Source organism: Acanthopagrus latus, chromosome 16, assembly GCF_904848185.1.
Source record: "Acanthopagrus latus isolate v.2019 chromosome 16, fAcaLat1.1, whole genome shotgun sequence".
Taxonomy (NCBI): domain Eukaryota; kingdom Metazoa; phylum Chordata; class Actinopteri; order Spariformes; family Sparidae; genus Acanthopagrus; species Acanthopagrus latus.
The window spans coordinates 1,159,000-1,183,336 of NC_051054.1; the positions used below are offsets into that span (position 1 = coordinate 1,159,000).

Below are 24,337 nucleotides of genomic sequence, written 5' to 3' on the forward strand. Positions count from 1 at the left end.
ACTTTTCTAAGCTGTCTTTAGCTTCTCCTCTTCCTCTTTTGGGAAATGAAAAGAAGACAGAAGGAAAGAGGATAAAAGAGGGGGGCAGGAGTAGAGACGGAGAAGGAAGAGTGTGGCCAGAAGTATGTGGACGCCGTACGTGATGGATTTAACATAAACCATCACGTACGGTGGTCAAGGCGTCCACATACATTTGGCCACGAAGAGAAGAGACGACGAGTGGAGAGAGGAGGGAGGACGAGGAGAGTAAATGAGAAGACAATTTGTTTTCTCTGATACGGACGACGAGACTGACAGCTCGTCTTTGTTTTGAACGAGGTCAGAGGTCTCTCACACACACACACACACACACACACACACACGCATACATACATAATGGAAAGATAATAAGTAATTGTCTGTATCTGCAACCTGCATAATTACTTCCAGAGACAGAGAGAGAGAGGGACGTGATTAAAGGACAGAAAGTGGAAAGAGGTGTAGAAACAGAAGAAGAAGACAAAAGGAAAAAAGTACAATTTACAATTACACTATTAAAATCAGTTCACCAACATTAGCATGTTAATGTTGGTTGTTAGTGTGTGTTAGTTGGTTTTCCGACCCGTGTGACGGCGCTAAATTTAAAACGCTTATCTCTCTGGATTGGACACGATGAACGACGTAAGTCTGCAAGGCCGCGTTAGAAACTCGACCAGACGGAGAAAGTTCTGGTACTGGTCGGTTTACCAAGAAGCAAGGCTCTAACGAGATGACACAAGTGAGCTGCATTATGGGAAATCTGCCATCAATCTGTGTTGACTTCATATAAGAGCAACAGCCTTTTAAAAAGTCTTAATAAAATGGTGGAAAAGTGGAAAATGACTCAAAAAAATCAGACGTACCAGGATGCTAACAGCAACACAGCTTGAAACATTTTACTGAGTTTTTGGATGTGAAACACTGAAAGATTTGAGGTAATAAGAAATAAATCCAATCAAAATGAAAGAAAATATAATCAAACAGCTGAGAGGAAAGATGACAGAAGGAAATAAAAGAATACAGTCTCTCTCTCTCTCTCACACACACACACACACACACACACACACAGATCCACAGCTGTTCGCCTCCAACGCATCAGAGAGGAAAAACAAAACGTAAATATAAACAAACACAACAAATATTACAAATATCAGATTTCCCGCAGAGAGGACAGGCGCCTGAACGCAGCGTCCGGTGGCTCCTCGTGTGGCATTTACTCTGAAAACACCTCGATCACAAGACAAACACGAAGCTAACAGCAAACACAACGGGATCTCTCTGGAGCCTACATTACCCACAATGCAACACAGAGACTGCAGCCACATTTGGTATCAACATGGCTGATCCGATCACAAGCAGACGGGTCGGTATGTTGGTTGTTATTTAGTGCCGAATTTAAAAGAAGGCACCAGCGATTTTGAATTTGTTGTTGCAGTTTCACAAAGTTTGTTTAAGTTTTCTTCTCACTCAGCAACTCTTTAAATCGTACGAATCTTAAAGGGAGTCTGGTGGTTAGTTCACAGCGGACGTATGTTGAGAGCGCAGCCCTTCGTTAACCGATTGTCTTTATTATTTTTGGTTTCCCTCTGGGTGACGCTGGTTCATAGACAGGAAGCTCGACTACATCTGGATATTGAAACTTAAAAAAATGGCAGCAGTTGAGCTTTGAATCCATCACGACTCGTCCACACCTCCACTGTTTAGTTTTCATCTCCATCGCTCACTCTTCGTCCTTTGTTTCTCAGAGTCCTTATTTCCTCTCTGTTAATTTCTCTCTCGCCTCTCGGTTCGTGTTTGGCGAGACGACAGCGGCGTCCCCAGATAAAAGACGACCAAACAAGAAAGGGAAGTATGAAAAAAAAAAACACAAGAAGAAGAAGAATAGGGACGAAGAAGAAACAGAGAGGGCGAGGATAACAGAGCGAGGAGAGTGTTGGGTGTAATTGAATCCAGGCGGCGGCGGAGAGAGGACAGATGGATGGACTGAACAGATTAGCATCCGTAATCAGAGGAAGGCGTGCGGAGGAATAGACGCGGCGGCCGTGTTCATCGAGCTGCTAACTGGTTTCACAAACACGTCTGTGAAGAGCCGCGCCGGCTTCTGATGAACACAAACTACGACTTATTGTCTCTGATCAGACGGAACAGACGCACACATGTCGCTTCACACGATCAGACTTTCAGTCGGAGGAGGAGACGAAGCCGCCGGCGCTGATCCAGAGACGAGCGTCAGAAGATAAAAACACTAATGAGGCATTCAGACAGAACGACAGGTGAAGTATCGACACGCCGAGATCACAAAGTCAACGATGGGACGGGAATTTAGAGAATTTTCCTTCCTTCCTTCCTTCCTTCCTTGTCTTTCCTTCCTTCCTTCCCTCCTTTAGTCTCTCTTTCCTTCCTTCTTGTCACTATGTAGAAGTTCCTGCAGCCACAATTTAATGAAAATCGAAGTAGAGCTCTGAAGTATTTGCTTCAACAAACTAAAAGTAAAAGTACTCATGATGCAAAATACATGTTATTGTGTTATAAAAGTTTTTTTAGTTAGTTAGTTGTGAATCTCACCAAGGTATCAATAAAGTTTTATCTATCCTGTCATAAAACATCTGTTTAATCTGAATCTGCAAAATTACTAAAGTAATCAAATAATGTAGTAAAAAGTACAATATTCACCTCAGAAGTACCTCAGCATTGTACTTACTCTTCTACTTCCTGTCCCTGCCGTCACTTCCTTCCTGTTTTACTTCCTTATTTTCCTTTAACATCAAGTCACGTTGTCTTTCTAAAAGTTTTTCCTGTTTTCTCTCCTGTCGTTCTCTTTCGTTCCCTCCTCTGAGTTGCAGCTGTCGCCTGTCGTGTTAAAAACTTAAAACACACACGTCATCTTATCCCCACAAGACACACACACACACACACACACACACACACACACACACACACACACCCTCGCTGCCTCTCGACAAATTAAAAGTTGAGTCTTGGACCTTGAGAAGTTCCCGTGTTATCGCCGTGCTGACAGACAGATAGCAGAGAGGAGCGCTTTATTTGCCGTCCGGAGTCGCCCTGTCCTCTGCCGCCGTTATCTGAGCAGCTCCGGCTCCCATTGTAAACAGCCCCGTCCTCGTTAAGGAGCCTAATTAGAAAACTCTAATAATAATAGCCTGTGATTGGCTATTGTGTACTCTAAAGATTCCATTTAGAGCGGCGGCGGGCGGCGGCAGTTTAATAAAACTTAACCAAACGGATAATTTTGCTTTAGTAATAATCCTCCGCCTCTGAAAAGTTCTTTGTTTGCCTCAAGTGGTTTTATTGCTTTTCTTTAAGAAACACTCATGACCCTGATTTAATTAATTTGAGCACTTTCGCTAAATCCATTGTGACTAATTCTCCCAGTGAGCGAGCGTGGAGAGGATCTGCTGTATGGAAATCATTCAGCAGGTTCTGACAAAGAGACCGAGGCGCTTTACGTTCCAGGAAACAGAACAGCTGCACGGCGACGCTGAAGGATTCTCGTCATGTTGCTGCCGTGTGATTTTCTATACAGGAGCAGGAACTCAGATACAGTCCTCACACTCGACACGTTTACATCAGATGTCGAGGGAACTTTTAAGAGTTCTGGTACAATTCCACAAACTGCTCTGAGGGAGTGAACTCGGCTACGTGGCTCCGGACGTGAACAGAGACTGGAGGTAAACAAACTACGAGACAAAGGCAGTTCAGGTCTGCATCCTTCAGAGGAGCATGTGAAGGCCAAATACATTACAACACTGCATGAAGTCTGTCCCAACCTGAAGGCTCCCAGATGCTCCTTCTCCTCCCTGATCTTTGGAGGATGCATCACACACCCGAAAAACAACAACTAACAACAAACGTATCACGAATTTTGAAGTTTACGTAGTCATACATCCCTCCGAACAACGAGCCAATCATCTGCAAGGAGGCATCATCAACGGCTGCAAATATCTGATTAGATTCAGGCAACAAACAGACTTTGGTTGAGGTGATTTCAATTAAATGTTAATAGAAAAACACAGTTTGTGAAGTAATGATGAAGTTTTAATTTTTAAGACTTTTGTATCAGGAAGAATCTGGTGACAGGACGATCAACAGAGAGACAGAGAGTGTTTGTACCACCAGATCTGACCTTTGCCTTCTGTTCTGGAGTCCGAGTGACATTTTCAAATGCAAATACAAACACGCTGCACCACACACACACACACACACACACACACACACACACACACACACACACAGTCAGTGTGTCCTTGGGCAGCAGCCGCCTGCCGATGGCCGCTCTAAATGACATTAAACGTAGGTGACTGTAAACTTGGGTAATTATGATAAATGTGAGCGATTATGACGAATTATTCTCCTCCATTGTGCTAATAGCGTAATTAGCAACAATAATCAAAGACTTATGATGTTGAAATAAGGGGACGCCGCGGACAATTAGACTGCAAGGAGCTAATAATGGAGAACTTATGGTGTTTTCCTGGAGGGCAGAATTACTGTTACTTCCAGGGGGACTTTGAATTTTGGGTGTTTTTCTAACAAATTTTCCTCCCTGATGAGAGAAAATTGAAATAAATACTCAATTAACTGGGAGCTTTTCTGTGTGCCGGCGTGAATGTGAATGAAACTACGTGCAGGCAGCAGGCGAAACACTGCAGGTGCTGCTCGGCCCGTAAAGTTTAACTGGAGGAGGAAAAGTTGGAGATGTTGGTCTTTTGATTTGTTTCAGGACAGAATCATGTTGTAAACGTGAACGTGTTCGGCCTTTACTCCGTACGTTCAAACACGGTGTGAAATGTGGTGAAACCTGAATGCAAACAGATCATTAAAGCAGCAGAGAACAAAGAGCTCAGATAAGAAGGGACAAAGGAAACGAGGAAATGTAAAAAGTCATATTTCTGTCAGAGGTGTCATCATCATGTGGTCATGCAGCTGTGAGGGAGGAGGGTTTTTGAAATGTCGCCCTCGTGGTGAGTTCAAAAATCACTTTGACATCAGAGATGCTAAACGCAAAAAGAAGGCATGGAGTCATCATCACTCACGATGGAGAACGTGCTGCTTTGATGAGCCAAGTTCTTGAGAAATTTAACAAACTGTCCAAACTTTAAGCCTTTGACCTCAATTCATTTATCAGTTTATTGTGTTTCTGTGAGGGGTACTGATCCGGTCCGAAGCCTCCTGAGCCGCTCACAGACGGTGAAACATGTTTGATATATATGATTAAACCGGTACTTTCCGAGCCAGAACACAACAACCGGACTCCCGGAGCAGCTGGCGGTGCTGCCAAATGACGGGAAGCATTCGTGACCTTGAAGCTAACGTTAGCTAGCATCCAGTTCTCCCTGAAGAATTAAAAAATAAAACATGTTGCATCTCTCAACTCGTCTGCACTCGTTCAATCTTCTGCTTTTGTTCTTCTCAGTGCACCACACTAATCTCCATTTTGTTTACGTCTGCTTCCCCATGACATTCAGCTTCAGTAAAGTTTGCCGGTGATCACAGGATGTTTGAGGATCTGGAACGTTGGATCAAAACATTTATCGTGATTAACATGACTAATGTTTTTGTTGAAAACCTTTGTTGATATTGTAATCTCAGCTGTACGCTGACGACTATTCACTAAATACGTCTGGGCCTCAGTTTGTCAGTATGCTGAAAAAACTTGTTCTCAGTTTAAAACACTGTCACGGATTTCAGGACGACCTGTTAGTTTTGAGTTTAACATCTTATATTGGTACAGTTGGACGTGCCTGATGTGAAGAAGTGACGTGACCTTCATCGTCATGGTAACAGTATTAAAGGACACGTGGTGAACAACATGAAACAGTCACGATATGATCACGTTCTACTCGGTGAGGTTTACAGAATGTTTCATACGTTCGTTGGTAATTAGAGTTTGTTTGTTGAATAATGTGCCGTCATACAAAAGGGATTTTGGTCTAGCGGGACATTTTTTGGGACTTTTGTGGTTTCAGAGCGACAGGCGGTCAGGAAACATACATCATACATCAACAGCGACTTTTCATAAAAACATTCTTTTATCCATCTCACACAGCGACACCTTTTTATTGTGAGGAAGTGACAGAAAACATAGAATTAACTTTAACTGCTCGATTGTGTGCAGATATCTTCACGTTAAATGTTAAAACACCTGACGAGCAGAATAATAGAATAATTGTGAAAATGTTGCAGGAAATGTGAAACTTTCAAAATCTTGCAAAAACTCAAATTAGATGTTTTCTGATGAGCACTCGTGGACAGTGTGACCTCCTCAGTCAGCCACCCTGTGTGAGGAGGTCAGAGGTCAAAGTCAACATGCAGATCTGGATGTAAACGTTCCTGCGACCCTGAGCTGAAGACGTGATGAAGACGCTGAAGTGAGCGGCAGGAGAGCTTCCCTCCTCTCTCTCAGACGCTGAATTACACTCATGAGTAATAATTTTCCTCCACTCAGCCTTCAGAGTGGTCGGCGGCGTGCAGCCTCTCAGCCTCAGTTTGACTGATATTAGTCAAATTGCGTCATGTGCTTTTAAAGATGACTCTCTTTAAGTGCAAGAGGGTGTTGAAAGCAGCGCCGAGCTTCAAGGGAAGATCTCTCTCTGCCAAGGTCAGCTCATATTTTAACTCCAATTTCAATACTTTATGAGCGTGAGTGTAATTAAAACGGTGGGGTCAGCTGTCTGATATATTATGACAGAGCAGCCGGCGAGGGATCAGTTATTAACTCCAGAAAAATCAGATTCAGGCTGATGCACTTTATGTGGAAGTGAAGCAACTTTGCGCTTGTTTGAACCTGCTGGAGTTCATCACACACTGAACATCCAGTGACGGATGCAGCCGGTCCGACTCTGGATTTGCTGCAGTTTCTCGTTTCCAGCATCGTTGTTAAAAAGCTCTACTTTCTTACTTTTACACCAGTTTACCTGAAGCTGTCAGAAACAATATGACTCCATCCAGTAAATGATTTTGTGTCCTCCAGATAAAGTAATCGGGTAGAAAACAGCCGTAGAAGCAGCTGACTGTGAACCATTAGCATGTGGAAGGATGCAGCGGAGCCCGGAGTGTGAAACTTCACAGAGAAACAAAGTCAGCAGAGATCGATCGAGACTCCCTCGTGCACGGAGGAGGAGGAGGAGGAGGAGGAGGAGGAGGCCGGTGATGAACGGAGGAGCGCTGGAGAGGGAGGACGAAAGAAACAAAGACGCCTCAAGGAGGAAGAGAAGAAGAAGGAGGAGGAGGAGGAACGACGATGTAAACAAATGGAAAAGCTCAGCCGGACACGTTAGCAGGCGCGGCGTTCGCCGGGTATCGACTGGAAGGAAAACTAATGACGACGGCGCCTCTGGAAATGTATTACTCATCGTCTGGAGTGGAGGATGCTGGGAATTTAAGGCGAGAGAAAACAGAATCTAAATAACAAACAAAAGCAAGCAACAATTTACTTTTCTTTTTGGTGCTCGCTGGTGTTCAGGCACTGACTGACTCGTGAGAACAGGCTGAATGAATAAACGTATCCCTCCGCTTCTGTCGAGTGACGATTCGGAGTCGTTCCATCAGTCGGTTCGGTCCAGTCGACCTTTGCAGAAGACGCGGACGTAATAAACCTTCGTGATTACAGAGCGCTCAGTAAAACTTCAAATGATGTTTGACTCGTATGTTTCATGGACGCTTTGATCGACTTTTCTGGGAAGAAGAAAACCAATATTCACTGTGGTTCCTCCTCACGACTCAAACTGGACTCTCAGGATGATTTCAACCCTTTACACGCTTAACTTTATATCGTAGGGCTCGTGTGAGTCTGTATGTCAGTGCTTCTTTGGTCCTGACGATTCAATCAGAAAAGCTTCACGTCGATCGAAGAACAGGAGAATACTCGGATTTGTTACCCTGGACACCTGATACAAGCTCCGCCTCCTCCTGGGAAACACTCATACAAATTCATACCAGCCCTCCTCCCCCTCCTCCTCCTCCCCCTCCTCCTCCTCCTCCTCCTCCTCCCTCCTCCTCCTCCCCCTCCTCCTCCCCTCCTCCTCCTCCTCCTCCTCCCCCTCCTCCTCCTCCTCCTCCCCCCCCCCCTCCTCCTCCTCCTCCTCCTCCCCCTCCTCCCCCCCTCCTCCTCCTCCTCCTCCTCCCTCCTCCTCCCCCTCCTCCTCCTCCTCCCTCCTCCTCCTCCCTCCTCCTCCTCCCCCCTCCTCCTCCTCCTCCCCCTCCCTCCTCCTCCTCCTCCCCTCCCTCCTCACCCTCCTCCTCCTCCTCCTCCTCCCTCCTCCTCCTCCCCCCCCCCCCTCCTCCTCCTCCCCCCCTCCCCTCCTCCTCCCCCTCCTCCTCCTCCAGACGAATTAACATTAAAGAACACATACATGAATCTTAATCCTCCGTCTTCCCCTCTCTCTCCGGTCACATTATCATCGGGGATCACTCCTTCACATTCACACGTGTCCGTCTGAAACCTCTCCCTCCCTCTTCTCTCTTCTTCTCTGGTCAAATTAACATTGCTAAGCACTCATGCACATTCAAACACGTCCCTACATCCCCGGCCTCTCTTTTCTCTTTCTTCCCATCTTTCTCTCCAGACGAATTAACACGGGAGAACAAACACCTTCGTCCTCCTCCTCTTTTCTTTTTTGCTCTTTTTCTCTCTCTGGTCAAATTAAGTTGAGGAATCACTCAGACATTCATATAAACCCTTTTTCATCCCCGTTTGTATTCTTCAACATCTTCATATCTTTCTATCTTTAGGGCAAATTAGCGTTGGGGAAACACCCGTCCATGTTCCAGATCTTCGTCCCTTCTGTCTCTCCAGACAAATTGACATTGACGACCACACAGACGTCCTCACATCCTCTCCGTCTTTGGTTTGGTGCGTGGGGAGGCTCGGTTAGAGGTTTGCAGAAAGTCAAAGACAAAAAAAAAAAAAAGAACAAAAAACCTCAAATGTGGAACTCCAATTAATTTAAAGTCCCCCCACCTCCCTCTCAACCATCAGCAGCACCAATCAGCCAAGAATAAATCCGCGGCAGATCTAATTACCGTGCCGTCTCCGAAGACCCCGGCCGCCGCGAAGCCAATCTTCCCCTCCTTGTTTGAACAGGCTGATGAACTAAGGGACTCGATGGATATCAAGTCATTTTGTTTAATTTATAAATGGATTTTCCCCTAATACTTAAATTATCATCAGCATGAGAGAGAGAGAGAGAGAGAGAGAGAGGAGCACAACGAGAAGCATTTGGAAGGTAAAAGTCTCCAACATGTGGTGCAGGAGAGGATGGAGGGATGAAAAGGATGGAGGGAGAGAAAAAAGGCGATGCAAAGAATCCCAATGAGGACTGAGTCCTTTTACAGTTTACGGCAGTGACGGCTTCACAATGTGGCGCACTGATTATATTCAAACTTACTGCAGGGGATGCTGGGAAATTTGGAGAAAACAAGTGGGGGGGGGAGTGTAACAGGGACATCTAAATCCAAGTGGTTTCATCAGGAGGGAGAGTCGGAGACACACTCAACATGTTTGATCATAATGAGATGTAAAAGCCTGTTAGCTGTAGCTTAGCATAGCACTGTGGGAAGACTGTAGAGGGAGAGGAACAATGACACAAACATCCACAATGCAACAGTTCCTGACGGCTGCACTCTTCTCTTCTTTCACATCTCAGATTTAGATCTTGTTAGATGTAAAGTCTCCCGGCCGCCCTCCTCCCTCGTTTCTCACCTGGTTCGGGCGTCTCAGAGTGCGACGACGAGGAAGCCGAGGACGCCCCGTCTTCGTTGACGGCTCCCTGGGACAGAGACATCCCTCTGCCCGGAGGAAGCTTCATGCCGAGCTGCTCCGCCATCTCCACGTGATCGCCGGGGTGGATGTAGTCGAAGACACTGCTGCCAGTCAGCTCCACCTGCAGAGAGGAAGACACGGTGACTCATCCACGACTCTGTCCTTCATCCTTTATTTATACGCCTTTAAAACCAGACAAGAAAACAACTAACAACCACTGAAATCTGGATTTTGTCTTTGGGAAGGGATTCCTTCACAGATCAAACGTCTCCTGCACAGATCAACACAGATGACATGTTGAAGTTACAGATGTTGGAACATCGATTAATCAACGTGGAGTTTGTTGGAAATGGTCACTGGCTGTCATGCTGCTTTCGACCGTTTCCTGTTATCCAAGCCTGTTCTGACAGTGAACGCAACACACCAGAAAAATTAAAAAGGTTTACTGGCAGTGTTAGAGGAGTTTAAAATCCCTGTGTCTATGTCCGCTTTGAGCATTTCTAGATAACATACAATATGAACATTTGATGGGGGAGAGAGTCTAATAATAAAGAATAAACACCCAGAGTCACATCAGATTCTGCTCTGACGGATCAGAGATCTCTCCTGTTGATCAGCTGGACTGACTGACCTCCAGGTTCTGTTCTGCTGACTGCTGACTGGAGCTGGAGGGGAAATGGACTTTACTTCATATACATAATGTTACAGAGAGGAGACAGAGAACCAGAACCTGAACCAGAACCAGAACCAGAGTCTGTGCTGAGTGCTGACTTCACTCAGAGGCCGAATTCACAACGTTTTGTGGCGGGTTGTGCTTGAATCGTACTAGTTTGCAGTTCATGCTGAACTTGCCGCCAGTTGTAGAAAGTTCCTCCTGTGTTCACTCAGTCCTCCTTCCCACCTCTGCACCCTGTTCCTCTGCCTCACGCCTCCTCGTTCACGCTAACTTCCTCCTCCTTCTCCGTCCAGCTCGTTCTCATTCTTCCCCTCCTCCTCCTCCTCCTCTAATCCGTCCCCCAGCGAATCAGCGGCGGCTTTTCTTTCTCATGGAAATGGAATAAATAAGCTTCTTCTTATTAAATAAATACAGAGTCCCTTCACCTTAAAGACTCTCATTAGCGGAGATAGAAGCGGATTTGTCTTCGTTAATTGGGGATGAGACGAGGGAGCGCCGCCAAAAACACAGCGTTACGTTACGCTACGCTCGCGCGCACACACACACACACACACACACACACACACACACACACACACACAGACACACACACACCATGCACAAACTGATTCATGTCAAGGTTATAAACACACACACACACACACACAGACACACACACACACACACACTTTCACATTTTGTGTAACGAGCACATTCACACGATTTTGAACGGGGTCACGTGACTGACGTGCGCCGTCGTTTAACACGTGTGTTTTCATTTGTAGCGTAACAAAAACATTGTGCACATTTATTTCCACACGCTAATCTGGTTATGTACTGTATGAGTGTGTGTGTACTGTGTGTGTGTTTGTGTGTGTGTGTGTGTGTGTGTGTGTGTTCAGGTTTTTGGGGGTCCACTGGGACTAAGGGGATTACATGGGTGTAATCCCTTTAATAAGAAATCCCTTTAAGGCAATTTAGTCCCCTCATAAAGTCTCATCTGGAGCAGAAAGTGATGATTAAGAAATGAGACTGATCACTGAAACACACACACACATACACACACACACACACACACACAACAAACACACAGAGGCACGCAGACCCTGGTGCACCATGGGAGTTAGTGTTCATGTTTACACGTTACAGTGCTAATTGGATCTACATTGTTCTTCCCCGAAATAACACGCCGACTTTTAATCAATTAAAACTTGGCACAAACTATTTTACATAAAGTCACCGTTGGAGCTAATTACACTGAGGGAACAATGCAGAGACGGAATTAGACATTCAGAAAGTCACTGCGACGACGCTTTAAGAGAATTATCACATGGCAGACCGGGAGCGAGCTCATTACTGAACCATCCAATCAAGAAAACACAACTTCCTGTGAGACTGAGCTCCACTTGTTAGCAAAATGCTAAAAGAAGTTAAAGCTCCAGTTACATTCATCAGTGTTGTCACGGTGTGTGATGTGTGTTGTTCGTCAGTGTCAGCACTACATGAAGTTCTGGGTTGAAGTATTTAAGAGTGCAGGGATGAATCCATTACAGTATCACACACCATCACAGTTACACGTTGTGTTGTCTGACTTCCTGTCTGCTCTGTGCTGAATTGATGTGCGGTGCTCCGGCATGCAGCAGAAATAGAAACCTTACATATCTGTTGTGGAAGCAACGTAATAGATACGCAATGTAGCTTCTGTGGTGGACCGGACACGGACCGGACACGGACCTGGTGGAACTTTGGGGTAAGTAAGTGGGAATCAGATATATCTGCTGTGAGCTGGACTTTGTGTGACAGGATGCTGCACCACAACTATCACTGTAAAGCTGCTTCACGTGATTAAAACTCTACATTTGTCAGCGTGCTCCTGCATCACGGCCGCCGTGGTCCAATATGTTTGGTTGGCAGATAACGCGACTCTGATTGAACACACACAGTTTGTGCCAGAGTCTGTTTTTCACCAAACACATGTTGAAGATGTTGAAGATGTATGGCGACCTGAGAGTTTTTAATCAGCCCCCAAACGTTGGCAGCCGCAGCCTCTATACATCATGTTATCCTTCCAGTCTTCTACGCAGAGGTTAGCCAAGTAATTTAATAGCATTATAATGTTTTTTTTTGTTCTTTTTTGAGGTTCAAGCACGTCAAACACTGGGAAATATTCAGAGGACGTTTCAAAGGACAGTTACATTTAGAGAGAAAAAGAAAAAAATGAAAAATTAAAGTGTAGACTGAGAGAGAAATGTCGATTTGGAGACAAATTGGAAGCAAGAAAATTCTTCCGTCATCTATTATTCCTACTAAAACACTTGATTTCTGCAGCAGGGGGCCCGATGACCTCGGTGTGGAAGACTCAACAGTCCCGTCAGGTTCAGTTTTGATGCTGTTTGTCTGTTTAAAGTCTTCAGATAAAACTTATTAAAACACAACAGAAACGACGGCGTTATCGCTTCATTCGTCCTCCGAGACAAGGACACTGAGTGACAAAAGACAATAAGAGTGACGGCGATAACACGTTCGACAGAGAGAGAGAGAGAGTTTGGTGAGTGTGAGTAAATGTAAAGTGAGTGTGTTGCTGTGAATCAGAGTGTGTGTGTGTGTGTGTGTGTGTGTGTTGATATCCGTCCTTCCTCTCTTATCAGTCTCGACTCCATATGTTAGGATGTGTGTGTGTTAAAGGAAGCTGCTGTCAGCTGTAATTACTGCAGTGTAAATGTTACATCACTGCGACCGTTCAGCAGGTTTCAACCTTTATTTAAAACACAACAGACGACAGACAACAAAGGAAAGAGAGAAAAAATTTAATCTCTACCAAAGTCTGGTGTGGTTGGAATGCTTAACATCCATGATCCACGATACTTGTGTACAAAAAGTAGATGTACTGATTCAGCTTCTTTACTCCAGTAAAAGTATGTTAAAATCTATGAACTTTGAACTTGGCCGAGCAGCTTTACTCCTCTGTAACTGCAGGGAGTTCACAGGTGTCAAGGTGAAAGGTGCCAGGGTCCGTCACATATCAACACAGAAAACACATTTTAGAATTCATTCTAGCCTGTTAGCTCAGCAACAAGCGCAACTCGGTTTAAATCTTTGAACTTTGCTTTATAAACTGCAACTGATTTTGCATTTATTGGCCGAGCAGCTTTACTCCTTTGTAACTGCAGGGAGTTCACAGGTGCCATGGGTTCAAAATGAGAGGAATATGGTCCCAAAACACTGTTTGAAGCTAGAAAAGTGGCAGGGTCCGCCACTTACAAAGTAAACAGTATAAATTGTGCTGTCCTTTAAGTTCAGTTAGTTTATTCTGTTTATTCAGTCATGGAAACACAGACACAGACAAACAAAATCAGCCAATGAAGATCTTTCTCTTCTACCCAAAAACTACAGAATCCTCTTTTAATTAATGACTATTCATGTTTACTGGGTCGGTCACTGACTCAGATGATTCAGCACATCATGTCCAGTTTGAGGAATCTGTTAAACTAATTAACAAAATGTGAATTAAACACATAAACCTCTTTTGTCTTATTGTGAAGGGGAACAACTTCGTCCTGGAGAAACAAAACAGCAAATAAAAGACATGAAAACTGAAGCGTTGAATTCCCATTAATCAGCTTCTCACCCTCTGGATCACACTTTAATTAATGTGGAAACATTTTAAAGCCACACACACACACACACACACACACACACACACACACACCTCAAAACAGTAAAAAACCTCTGTGTGACTTTGTAAAGTACTAATCAAATAAATTGATGTTGGCTCGCAGGGTTCAGAATTAATTACAGCATTAAACATTAGCTAAGTGGGGTAATATTCCAAGTTTGATAGTGCATAATTACTCCGCTGTTAATGATTCATGGGACATCGGCCTCCGTGAGAGGAGCGAGGAGAGGCGACGGACGCGAGCACGGTAACTTTACTTCCTCTGTAGATGACGAACAGCAGAAACGTTTAAAGAAACTTCTGAGTCGAACACAAGGTCGACTTTTAATAAATAAAGTAGGAGAACAATGAATATAATGTAAAGGATTTATGTTGTTTTCACAGTGTTTTTACTGTATTCTTAACTGATTCTCAGTGCAGAGTATTGCAGTTGATTCCCAATGCATTCTGGGAAAACTGTATCACGATGATCAGCATGGTTAAAAAATTATACGACTGTACTTCAATTTACAGCACAAAAGAATTTAAATTACAGGTTTCTACACAATTATTTGGTCATAACTGACTCAATGTGTGTGTGTGTGTGTGTGTGTGTGAGGATAGAGTCTCCAGCTGACAGCAGTAGTGTGTTATCAGTCAGATGAATGGGGGCGAATCTCTATTGTCAGTAGAGTAGCATGAACACACACATGCACACACACACACACGCGCGCGCACGCACGCACGCACGCACACACACACACACACACACACACACACACACACACACACACACACACACACACACACAGTCCCCATATCCAGGACACTTTCCTTGTCAACAGCTCAGAGGATGACAAATGAACGGTCCATTATGAACTGTTTGCCACAGTGTGTGTGTGTGTGTGTGTGTGTGTGTGTGTGTTGAGTGTGTGTCAGCTGGGCCCTGATAGATGGTGATTTATTAGGCAAAACAAAACACAGACCACTGAAAGCAATCACATCATCTGGACGAGCGACACACACACACACACACACACACACACACACACACACACACACACACACACACACACACAGAGGTGAGCAGATATGAGAGATGAACTAATACATCACTGGAGTTTGTTTATACGGTTTAACGTTTGGATCTGTTGGTCTGTACAGTCAGTACGTCAGTTACAGACCTGTGTGTCCGGGCTGAGCTGGTGTTTGGACTGAAGCTCAAGTTCTACTGTCCGATGGAAATGAACAGAAATCAACGTTTTCCCGACAACTGTGAGGTTTAATCTGAACATCCGAGACATTTTTACAGGATCTGTCACAGATCTCATGACTGTTGTTCCTCTGTAGCACGTTTTAGCTTCCCACCTGATAATGTGATAATAATTGTACAAAATCATTTGAAATTCAATCTTTCTTTATTTTAAAACGTATGATTTTCTTCAGGGAAGACTGCTCGGCAAACACATGATGCTGAAAAAACAAAGAAGGTGCGACATGGTATTTAATTTAACCTTTAAATGTTTTAATTCATTAGTTTATTCTGGTGATCAGGTTGGTTGTTGCAGACAGCTTAACATGGAGTTAGTGCTGTACTGACAGACAGCTTCACCAGCGGGATCAACACCTGTGTGTGTGTGTGTGTGTGTGTGTGTGTGTGTGTGTGTGTGTGTGTGTGTGTGTGTGTGTGTGTGTGTGTGTGTGTGTGAGGGGATGAACAGACCTTTTCAAATCTATCATAAATCACTGGACACTGAGGAGCGTCTGTGTGTGTGTGTGTGTGTGTGTGTGCTGTTAACCCCCTGAGAAGGACAGAAAGTAAGAGATCCTTCACCGAGATCAATACACACACACACACACACACACACACACACACACACACACACACACACACACACACACACACACACACACACACACCTGTCTCAGTGTCCCTGATCATTCAAGCTTCTTCCACCTGCTGACTTGTTAAAGTAAAACCTGAAACACACACACACACGATACCATGCAGTTGTGTGTGTGTGTGTGTTTTGTCGTTCATCATCTTTCACATTTTTTTTGCACAACTGATCCCTCTCCCTCTCTCAGGAGTGATGAGTGTAGGTGAGGTGCATTCTGGGTACTGTACGGAGACATGGGATATACACACACACACACAGACACACACACAAACACACACACACACACACACAGGATTAAGTGGGTCTGCAGGGCTTCATGTCTGATGTCGGTTCAGCGGAAATTTACAGTCAGAGTGTAAACAGGGTTTTCCAGGGGCAGACGCAGGGGCTCAGAGGAGCTACAACACAACAACGTTTCTGTTCGATCTGTCGAACGTGACGCGTTCATCAGCCAGCGCCTTCATCTCGGGTCGGGATCCGAGCGTCCCGAGGCCGACGGGAGCGAGCTGGTCCCGGTCCCGTCTGAGAGAGTCTGCAGAATCACGAGTTGGACCTCAGGGTCATGTGGAGAACCAGCGCGATCATCGACTCTCCCATCAAACATCACGAGCCTAAATTTAAACATGAATCTTTTACTGTTGGGACGCTGAATATCAAAAGAAACGAAGTGATGGGCAGGAGACGCTTCAAACACACACACGGACACACACACACACACAACACACAGATTTAGGCCACCAGCTGATCTGTGTGTCTGCTCTCTGTCCCTCTTTCAGTTTTTATCTGTTTAATCAGTCGTCTCTCTCTCTCTCTGTCTTTCAGCCATTCATTCTGCAGCTCGCTCGCTCGTTCACAAAATCCACTGAGCGCTCTAAGAACCTCAAAATCTCTCCTCTGTTCTCCCGCAATCTCACAACAATGGCGCTCTTTGAACGTTTAGAGTGAGGGCCCCAGACGCCGATAAGCCCGGTGTCGAACGTCCAAACGCCGGGGCCAATCCCTGCCTCCCAGTGCATTATGGGAGTGTGATAAGGACACAATGGAGGAGCACTTTTATCGTGTTTCTCATGCTAATACGTCGACCGCTGCTTATTCCTTTTATTGAAGAGATTTAATTTGTTTAGTGTGTTAATGACTCATACAGCGACGTACATGTGTGTGTGTGTGTGTGTGTGTGTGTGTGTGTGTGTGTGTGTGTGTGCTCGAGGCTGAATCTCATCCATCAGACAGAAAGGTCCTTAGGGCAAAAAGGCAAACACACACACACACGCACGCACGCACGCACACACGCACACACACACACACACACACACACACACACAGCCCTGGAGGTTACACAAAGTGTGTGTGAGTCTTGAGGCCACATTTCTTTCTGCATGTGGATGACAGACGCCTTAAAGTGGTTTAAATTCATGTTTGTGTGTCTGTTTTACATGAAAAGGACAATTTTAGGAAACAGAAACTGTTTTTTTGAGATGTAACTTCTGTCCATCTGTGGAAACGTTGCAGCATCCTGTCAATTCAATCAACACAGCTGGAAAATGTCCCAACATCTGATTCAAAACATCCAGTTTTGTTGCCACAAACGTTGCTGAGAAACGTGCAGATGTTTCCCAGACCTGCTGCTCTGAACATCATGTGAAATCATGCCGTTCTGTTTATATTAACAAAGCTAGAAATGTCAAATCTCTCTAATCTATATATCTTGTCTTGTCTATCTTGTCAAAAATTCAGCTAGAAAATGTCTCATTTAAAATCAGATGTTGTTGCCACAGACCAGACTGGAAATGTTGCAGCAGCTCGTCAAACATTTCAGAATATTTCACAACCAACAGAGCTGGAAAATGTCCGGACGTCTCCTCACAAACATCCAGTGGTTTCAGGCTTACAAATGTAGAAACACTGTCTGAACAGTGGTCTCTGGCTTGCCATGTATCTCGCCATCATCAACCCGTCGACACTAAAGTCAGAATATAAACACGTGAAGCCGATGCGACACGTTCTGCAAGACTACACCTGCAAAACTACCCATCAGCCTCAGCTGAACTTTGGATTTCCTACTAATCAGCAAATGTAAATCAGTATTTCTGTTGTTTTTCTGTCTTCAGGAAGACAAACACATCTGCAGGTACATCTGACTCACAACCAGCGTCTTGTTGTTGTGTGACAGGAAATAATGAGGGGAGATGACGGACCGTGATGACGTGGGTGTCGGTCTGCAGCCCGACCGGTTTGTACTCAGAATCGATGATTTCGTGGGTCAGAAGCATCTCTGGACTCAACGTGAGTGAAGCCAGAGTGAGTGTGAATTTAAATAAAAAGAGGTTTGGTGGAGAAAGAGAAGAGAAGAGAGAGGAGCAGGGGAGAGTGAGGGGGAGGGCGAGAGGATCCTCTCTCCACTAAACACTAATATACGAGCCTGCAGCCATAATAAAAGTATATTTATTATAAATATCCTCCATTCATTTCTCCGCCAGCGTTTACAGCCGGCAGTAAGCAGCCATTTTAATACCGCGGCTCGGCTCTGAACATTTCTCAGCTGAAGGACCGTGATCTGTTCACATCGACGGACTGGGCTGACTTCAGGAGCGTCTGCGGAGAAGAGGCGAATAAAAATCATCTTTGTTGTTTTATCGACCGCTAATACAGCTGGAAATAAAGCGGCCCGTCTGCAGCTGCAGCTCAGCTGAACTTAACTCAGAAAACAGATCGACTGGAAGTTAAAATGCTGCTGTGATGTTCTACGTGGACAGATCACATGTTTACCTGACTGATATTTCTGCTGACCACAGTGAGTTTGTCACCACTGGACATCGTTAGAGAAACATCAGGACATTTCCAGCTGCGTTTCTGGCCACTAATAACCAGAACATAAGCACAGCATTAAAATATGAACTTGAACATAAAGAAAGGTAAAGTTTTAATGTATTTGTGGTTTTTGCAGAAACATACGTTGCTAACTTCTGTTCTGATGAGGCAAACATCGAGTTCAGGCAGAGACGGACAGTTCAGGTAAATATGTGAGACTGAAACATCAGAAATCTGCTGTGATATCTGACGAGGGAATAATCAAACGGGAGGAGACGAGGGAGCAGCTGAGGACGCACAGATGGAGAAGAAGAAGAAGAAGAAGAAGAAGAAGAAGAAGAAGAAGAAGAAGAAGAAGAAGAAGAAGAAGAAGAAGAAGAAGAAGAAGGGAAAACAAGTTGCTGTAATGGACTGCAGAGGAATCGATATTAATTCAACATCAGACATTCTGATTAAAAAACACAAGACTGACAACGTTCACACTGCAGCAGACAGCGAGTGTGTGTGTGTGTGTGTGTGTGTGCGTGTGTGTGTACATCAAATAACTCATTAAAACATCTCCAGCATCAAAGATGAGAGAAGTCAGAACATCATCAATACACAGCGAACAACAAGGACTGCTGTGAGGGTGTGTGTATGCAAGTGTGTGTGTGTGTACGCAAGTGTGTGTGTGTGTGTGTGTGTGTGTGTGTGTGCGTACGCAAGTGTGTGTGTGTGTGTGTGCGTGTGTGCTGCATTCAGTTATTTGACTTTAATTTTCTATAAATGGGAATGTGTGTGTTTGTCTGCTGCTCACGTGTTGATACTGTTCTCTGTGGACATCTGTGTGTGTGTGTGTGTGTGTGTGTGTGTGTGTGTGTGTCTACAGGGCAATTAATTGAGCAGCGATTGAAATGCGTCGCTGCAGCCCGTTGTGAGCCCCTACAAGGCTTTAAATGCAGACAAACACACACAAAGACAAAAGACACACACACACACACACACACACACACAATGAAATGCTAGAATACACTGAAAAACATCGAGCCGTGTCTCACACACACACACACACACACACTTGTGGTGTTCCCTCAGGATCTCCACATTCAGCCGCTGTGACCTTGACAGGAACAACAAACTGCTGCTGCTCTCTCTGTTTTTTAACTTCCATTATTGTTTCTCCTCCTCTGTCTTACTCCTCTGCTGCAGCGACTGAGCCTCCACCCTCCTCCACCCTCCTCCACCCTCCTCCACCCTCCTCCACCCTCCACCTGACACCATGACACAAGAATCAACAACACACTGATGATATAAATCATCTTACGAGGGATTTACAGTCGATGCAACGCTTTTAGCTGATCGGCTACAGGAAGATTTCAGCTTAATAAATGTTGAAAATGACGTCTTTTCAAAGCAGTTTGGGATCTCAGGGCCACGTGGAGACATGGATTACACCAGATTAACTGTATGGAGCCATTTTATGTTACTTTGGTTGTTTATACATTGTAAAACAAGACACCTGCAGCTGACTGTCCATCAGCATGAAGGTGAGGAGATAATGACTCTCCTTACACACGTATGTGCAGAACCTGCCTCAGAAACATCGTGTTTTTAAAGTTTCCTCAGCTTCACAGTAATCCAGTGATAGTTGTCTGCACATCCATGAACACACGGCAGACAGGAAGTGCTAACAGCTGATTCGGCATGTGTTTGATAGAGTTTTTGTTTTGTTGTTGTTTGTTTTCTCCGTTTTAAATCGAGTCTCCTTCAGCAGTTTTACTGTGAAGCTCCAGAAATGTTCTGTGGACTACGACACTTCACTGCTCCTTTAAGTATTCGAGTACATGTACTTAGTTTCTTTACACCTCTGCAGTCAACACACACACACACACACACACACACACACACACACACTCTCAAACACACAGCGTAGAGATGACAGCAGCTCCCACAGTGGACTTTTCAAGGACTCAACAGCTCTCACCTTTACACACACACACACACACACACACACACACACACACACACACACACACACACACACACACACACACACACACAAACCACAAACATGCGCAGACACACAAACCACAAGCACGCGCACCTATACAAAAGCACGTACACACCGTTTTGTGAAAGAGGAGCACTTTTACACATGACTACAGAGACAAAATAACACACTCGAAAAAGACAAACACACACACACACACACACACACACACACACACACACACACACACACAGCAGTCACGGCGCTGTCAGCAGAGCAGAGTGAAGTCTCAGCGCTGCGACTCGTCTGTCTGTTCATGTTAGTGAGGTTTAATATTCAAAACCTCTCAGGGAGCTCAAGACTGAACATGAAACAGGCAGTAAAACACAGCACACACACACACACACACACACACACACACACACACACACACACACACACACACACACACACACTGCAGAGAGGTTTCTGCCAAAGCACTTAGCACTTTCAGGACGACACATAAAGCCTGAAAATCTCCAGAATTACTTGTTTTTAGCAGATTTGATGTTTAGCACAGAGAGCAGAGACACTCCCCCTGCTGCCTCCGTCTGTCAGTCAAACCTCCTGATGGGAAGTCAGAACGCTTCCACCATGTTTGTTACAGGAAGTCACACATTAACTCCTGTAAATTGAGGTGATATAAACAGGATATTTATGACAGGAAGTCGGGACATTTCCACCATGTTTGTTACAGGAAGTCGTACATTTCCTGCTGTGTTCGAGGCGATGAAATATAATAAAATGGATATCTTTGACGTGAAGTCGGGACAGATCGAGACCTTTTTGTTAGAGAAAGATTTACATTCCCTGCTGTGTTTGAGGCAGTTAAAGCAGGATACTTATGACAGGAAGTCAGGACGTTTTTCAGACATTTTTGTTGTGACCCAAACTAGAAAATCATAAATTTGCAGCCGTGTTTGTCACAGGAAGTCGGGACATTTCCAGCTTTGTGACAACAGAAACTGTGTATTTTAAACGAGGATTCAGGTCTTTAGGCTGAATGATGATGTAAACCTCTACAAGTCTTTTGTTTTCCTCTCCAGAGCTCAGCGTCTCCATCAAGTCTCCTTCTTCTGTATATCTAATTAACTTGCTTTGCACCCTGTGTGTCGGTGTCACTGGCTTTATTATACATATAAATATGAAATCACAAAAAGGTAAAAAAACAAATATATTCCTTGTAACTCTACATTATCAGGAGGCGCAGACCGGCCCGTCCTCGCTCGCTGAGGAGAGGTGAAGTTCTGTTTCCTCCCTGACGGCGCCGATCGCTGCCTCTCAGTATCTGCACAACAACTGGGAGCGGCTGCTGCCGTCGCCTCTCTGCTGCGTCTGATTATGTATGAGTTGTCTATTAGATAGGGATTTAGGGAACATGAGCTATACTGTATATCTGGATATGATCTGAGGACAATCTGTGGGCTTCAAACAGAGAGGGAGACGCCGGCTGACGGAGAGGCTTCACTATCTGAAATGACTGTTTGTTTTCAATTTCACATTCCAGCTGATTTCCTCTGGATCGGGGCACCGAGAGGTTATTACTGACGCACACGAGCCCGCAGGACCGGAGAGACAGAGTGTGTGTGTGTGTGTGTGTGTGTGTGTGGATAGGTAAGTGAGTGTGTGTTTGTGTGCACAGTGTTTTATGTACCACATCACTACGACGCGGTATGAGCACATTTTGAAACATGCAGCATGTATATGGAGCCCCGTACATCTGCAGGAGGATGAGCACTGTGTCTCCATACGACTCCAGATGTATTAATATAAAGTTGATTTTTTACAGAAAAAGGCGAAATTGAAGCCGCAGAGGCCGAGACGCCCAGAGGCTCCATCCCCGGTTCGACTCATGCTTCAAAGATGCTAGCTCTTAGTTTCCCATAATGCAACAGACGGACATTTTGTTTGAGATGCTGCTTTCTTGCAGGTTTTCTGTGGAGAAATCAACCGTGAAGCTTCTACAGAGACCCAGAAGACACGGAGTGTTATGAAGCTAATCTGTTTGACCAGTGATGAGCAAACTGATCAAAGGAAACGGCTGAAGTCAGCGACAAGAACACACAACGACACGGTTTATATCACCACTGCAGCCACAGACGCAGAGGTTTTCTCTTCAGCATGCCAAAACCACCGAGAAGCTGACGGACACAAAACTCCAGCCACGCGGCCTGAATATCGGACTGAATATCTCACAAAATGGCCACGACACACACATTACTCTGTTTACAGTCACATGTGCAGCTCATCATGTCAGCTGTTGAGTTTCCAGAGTCGCCAACACGTCGTTCTCTGGAGGCGTAAACGATCCTCCGTCTCTCAGCCGAATCTTTCACTATTCATAAGAAGAGGTTTTTATTGGCCGAAAGATTAAATTAACACGACTTTAAACACTGAAACAGCGAGTAAATCAAACTGAATGTGATCCGTACTGTGTCAGTGGAGTTCAGAGTGTGAATGTTGTCTCTAAAACGAACGCTGACGTTTATTCTCTCTAGAAATAAAATCATTTCTGCTGTCAGAGGTTTTTTTTTTTTTAGGGGAAAATCTGTAAAAACTGAAAACAAAAAGCCTCAAATAAACTGTGTGTGTGCTTTATATGACACTGTATGTGAAGTGTGTGTCTGTTGATGTTGTGTATGCCTCTGTGTTTATCTGTGTGTGTGTGTGTGTGTGTGTGTGTGTGTGTGTGTGTCTCCCTATCAGTTAGACAAGTCATTATTCCCGGCTGACAGCGCTCAGCTCCGGCTCCTCTGCCAGGTAATGAATTCTCCTCCAGATAAAGAAAATAAAAATCATCTTTAATTTCTCCGCCTCGCTGTTGTGTAAACTCTGATTCTTTCCGCCCGGGTGCGTTGGATTCGCCGCCCCGCCGCTCCCCGTCCGCCTCGCTGCCCGAGCCGTCCTACAGGCGGCGGAGAGAGATGATGATGAAGGTGAAGCAGACGCTCGGCTGCGGATGAAAGAACCCGACGACGGCGGAGGATGATGGAGAAATGGTGGATGCTGCACACACTCACACACGTACACACACACACACACACACACACACACACGTACACACACACACACACACACATTTGATATGGAAACAAACACATACAGGAGGAGCCGTCACATGTGGACTTTCAGAAATGCTACTTTGAATTAAAATTTGAATGAAGCTCATGTTTATATAACGTCTGTGTCCTCAGCTCGGGTCCTTCTTCTTCTTCTTCTTCTTCTTCTTCTTCTTCTTCTTCTTCTTCTTCTTCTCTGGTCGGGAACCTTTTGTCTCTTCGTTGTGTTTATGAAACATACGTATATTTATGTTTGCGCGTGATTCTGTAATTATGGCGGGAACTCTTCAGTCTCTTGTTAGAGATAGAAAAACCCAGAACGTAATACGGAACCACATATTCAGAGCAGCCGGTGCAGAAGTGCAACATTAATGTGATTTGCTAACTTGGTTCTGACCCGACCACCTCACTGTGACTCCTGCGAGCCACAAGAACGCAGCAGTGGAAAGAAA

General features: G+C 44.8%; 1 protein-coding gene across 9 annotated transcripts in view; it reads right to left on the reverse strand.

Annotated features, from left to right (window-relative positions):
* Nucleotides 1-24,337, reverse strand: part of LOC119004396 (neuronal PAS domain-containing protein 3) — a 234,903-nt gene that overhangs the window by 29,931 nt on the left and 180,635 nt on the right. For all 9 annotated transcript variants that reach the window (XM_037071270.1, XM_037071268.1, XM_037071272.1 and 6 more), the window contains one exon: nucleotides 9,740-9,920. In XM_037071270.1, coding sequence (XP_036927165.1) covers nucleotides 9,740-9,920 — 181 coding nt within the window. The remainder of the gene's footprint in view (nucleotides 1-9,739; nucleotides 9,921-24,337) is intronic.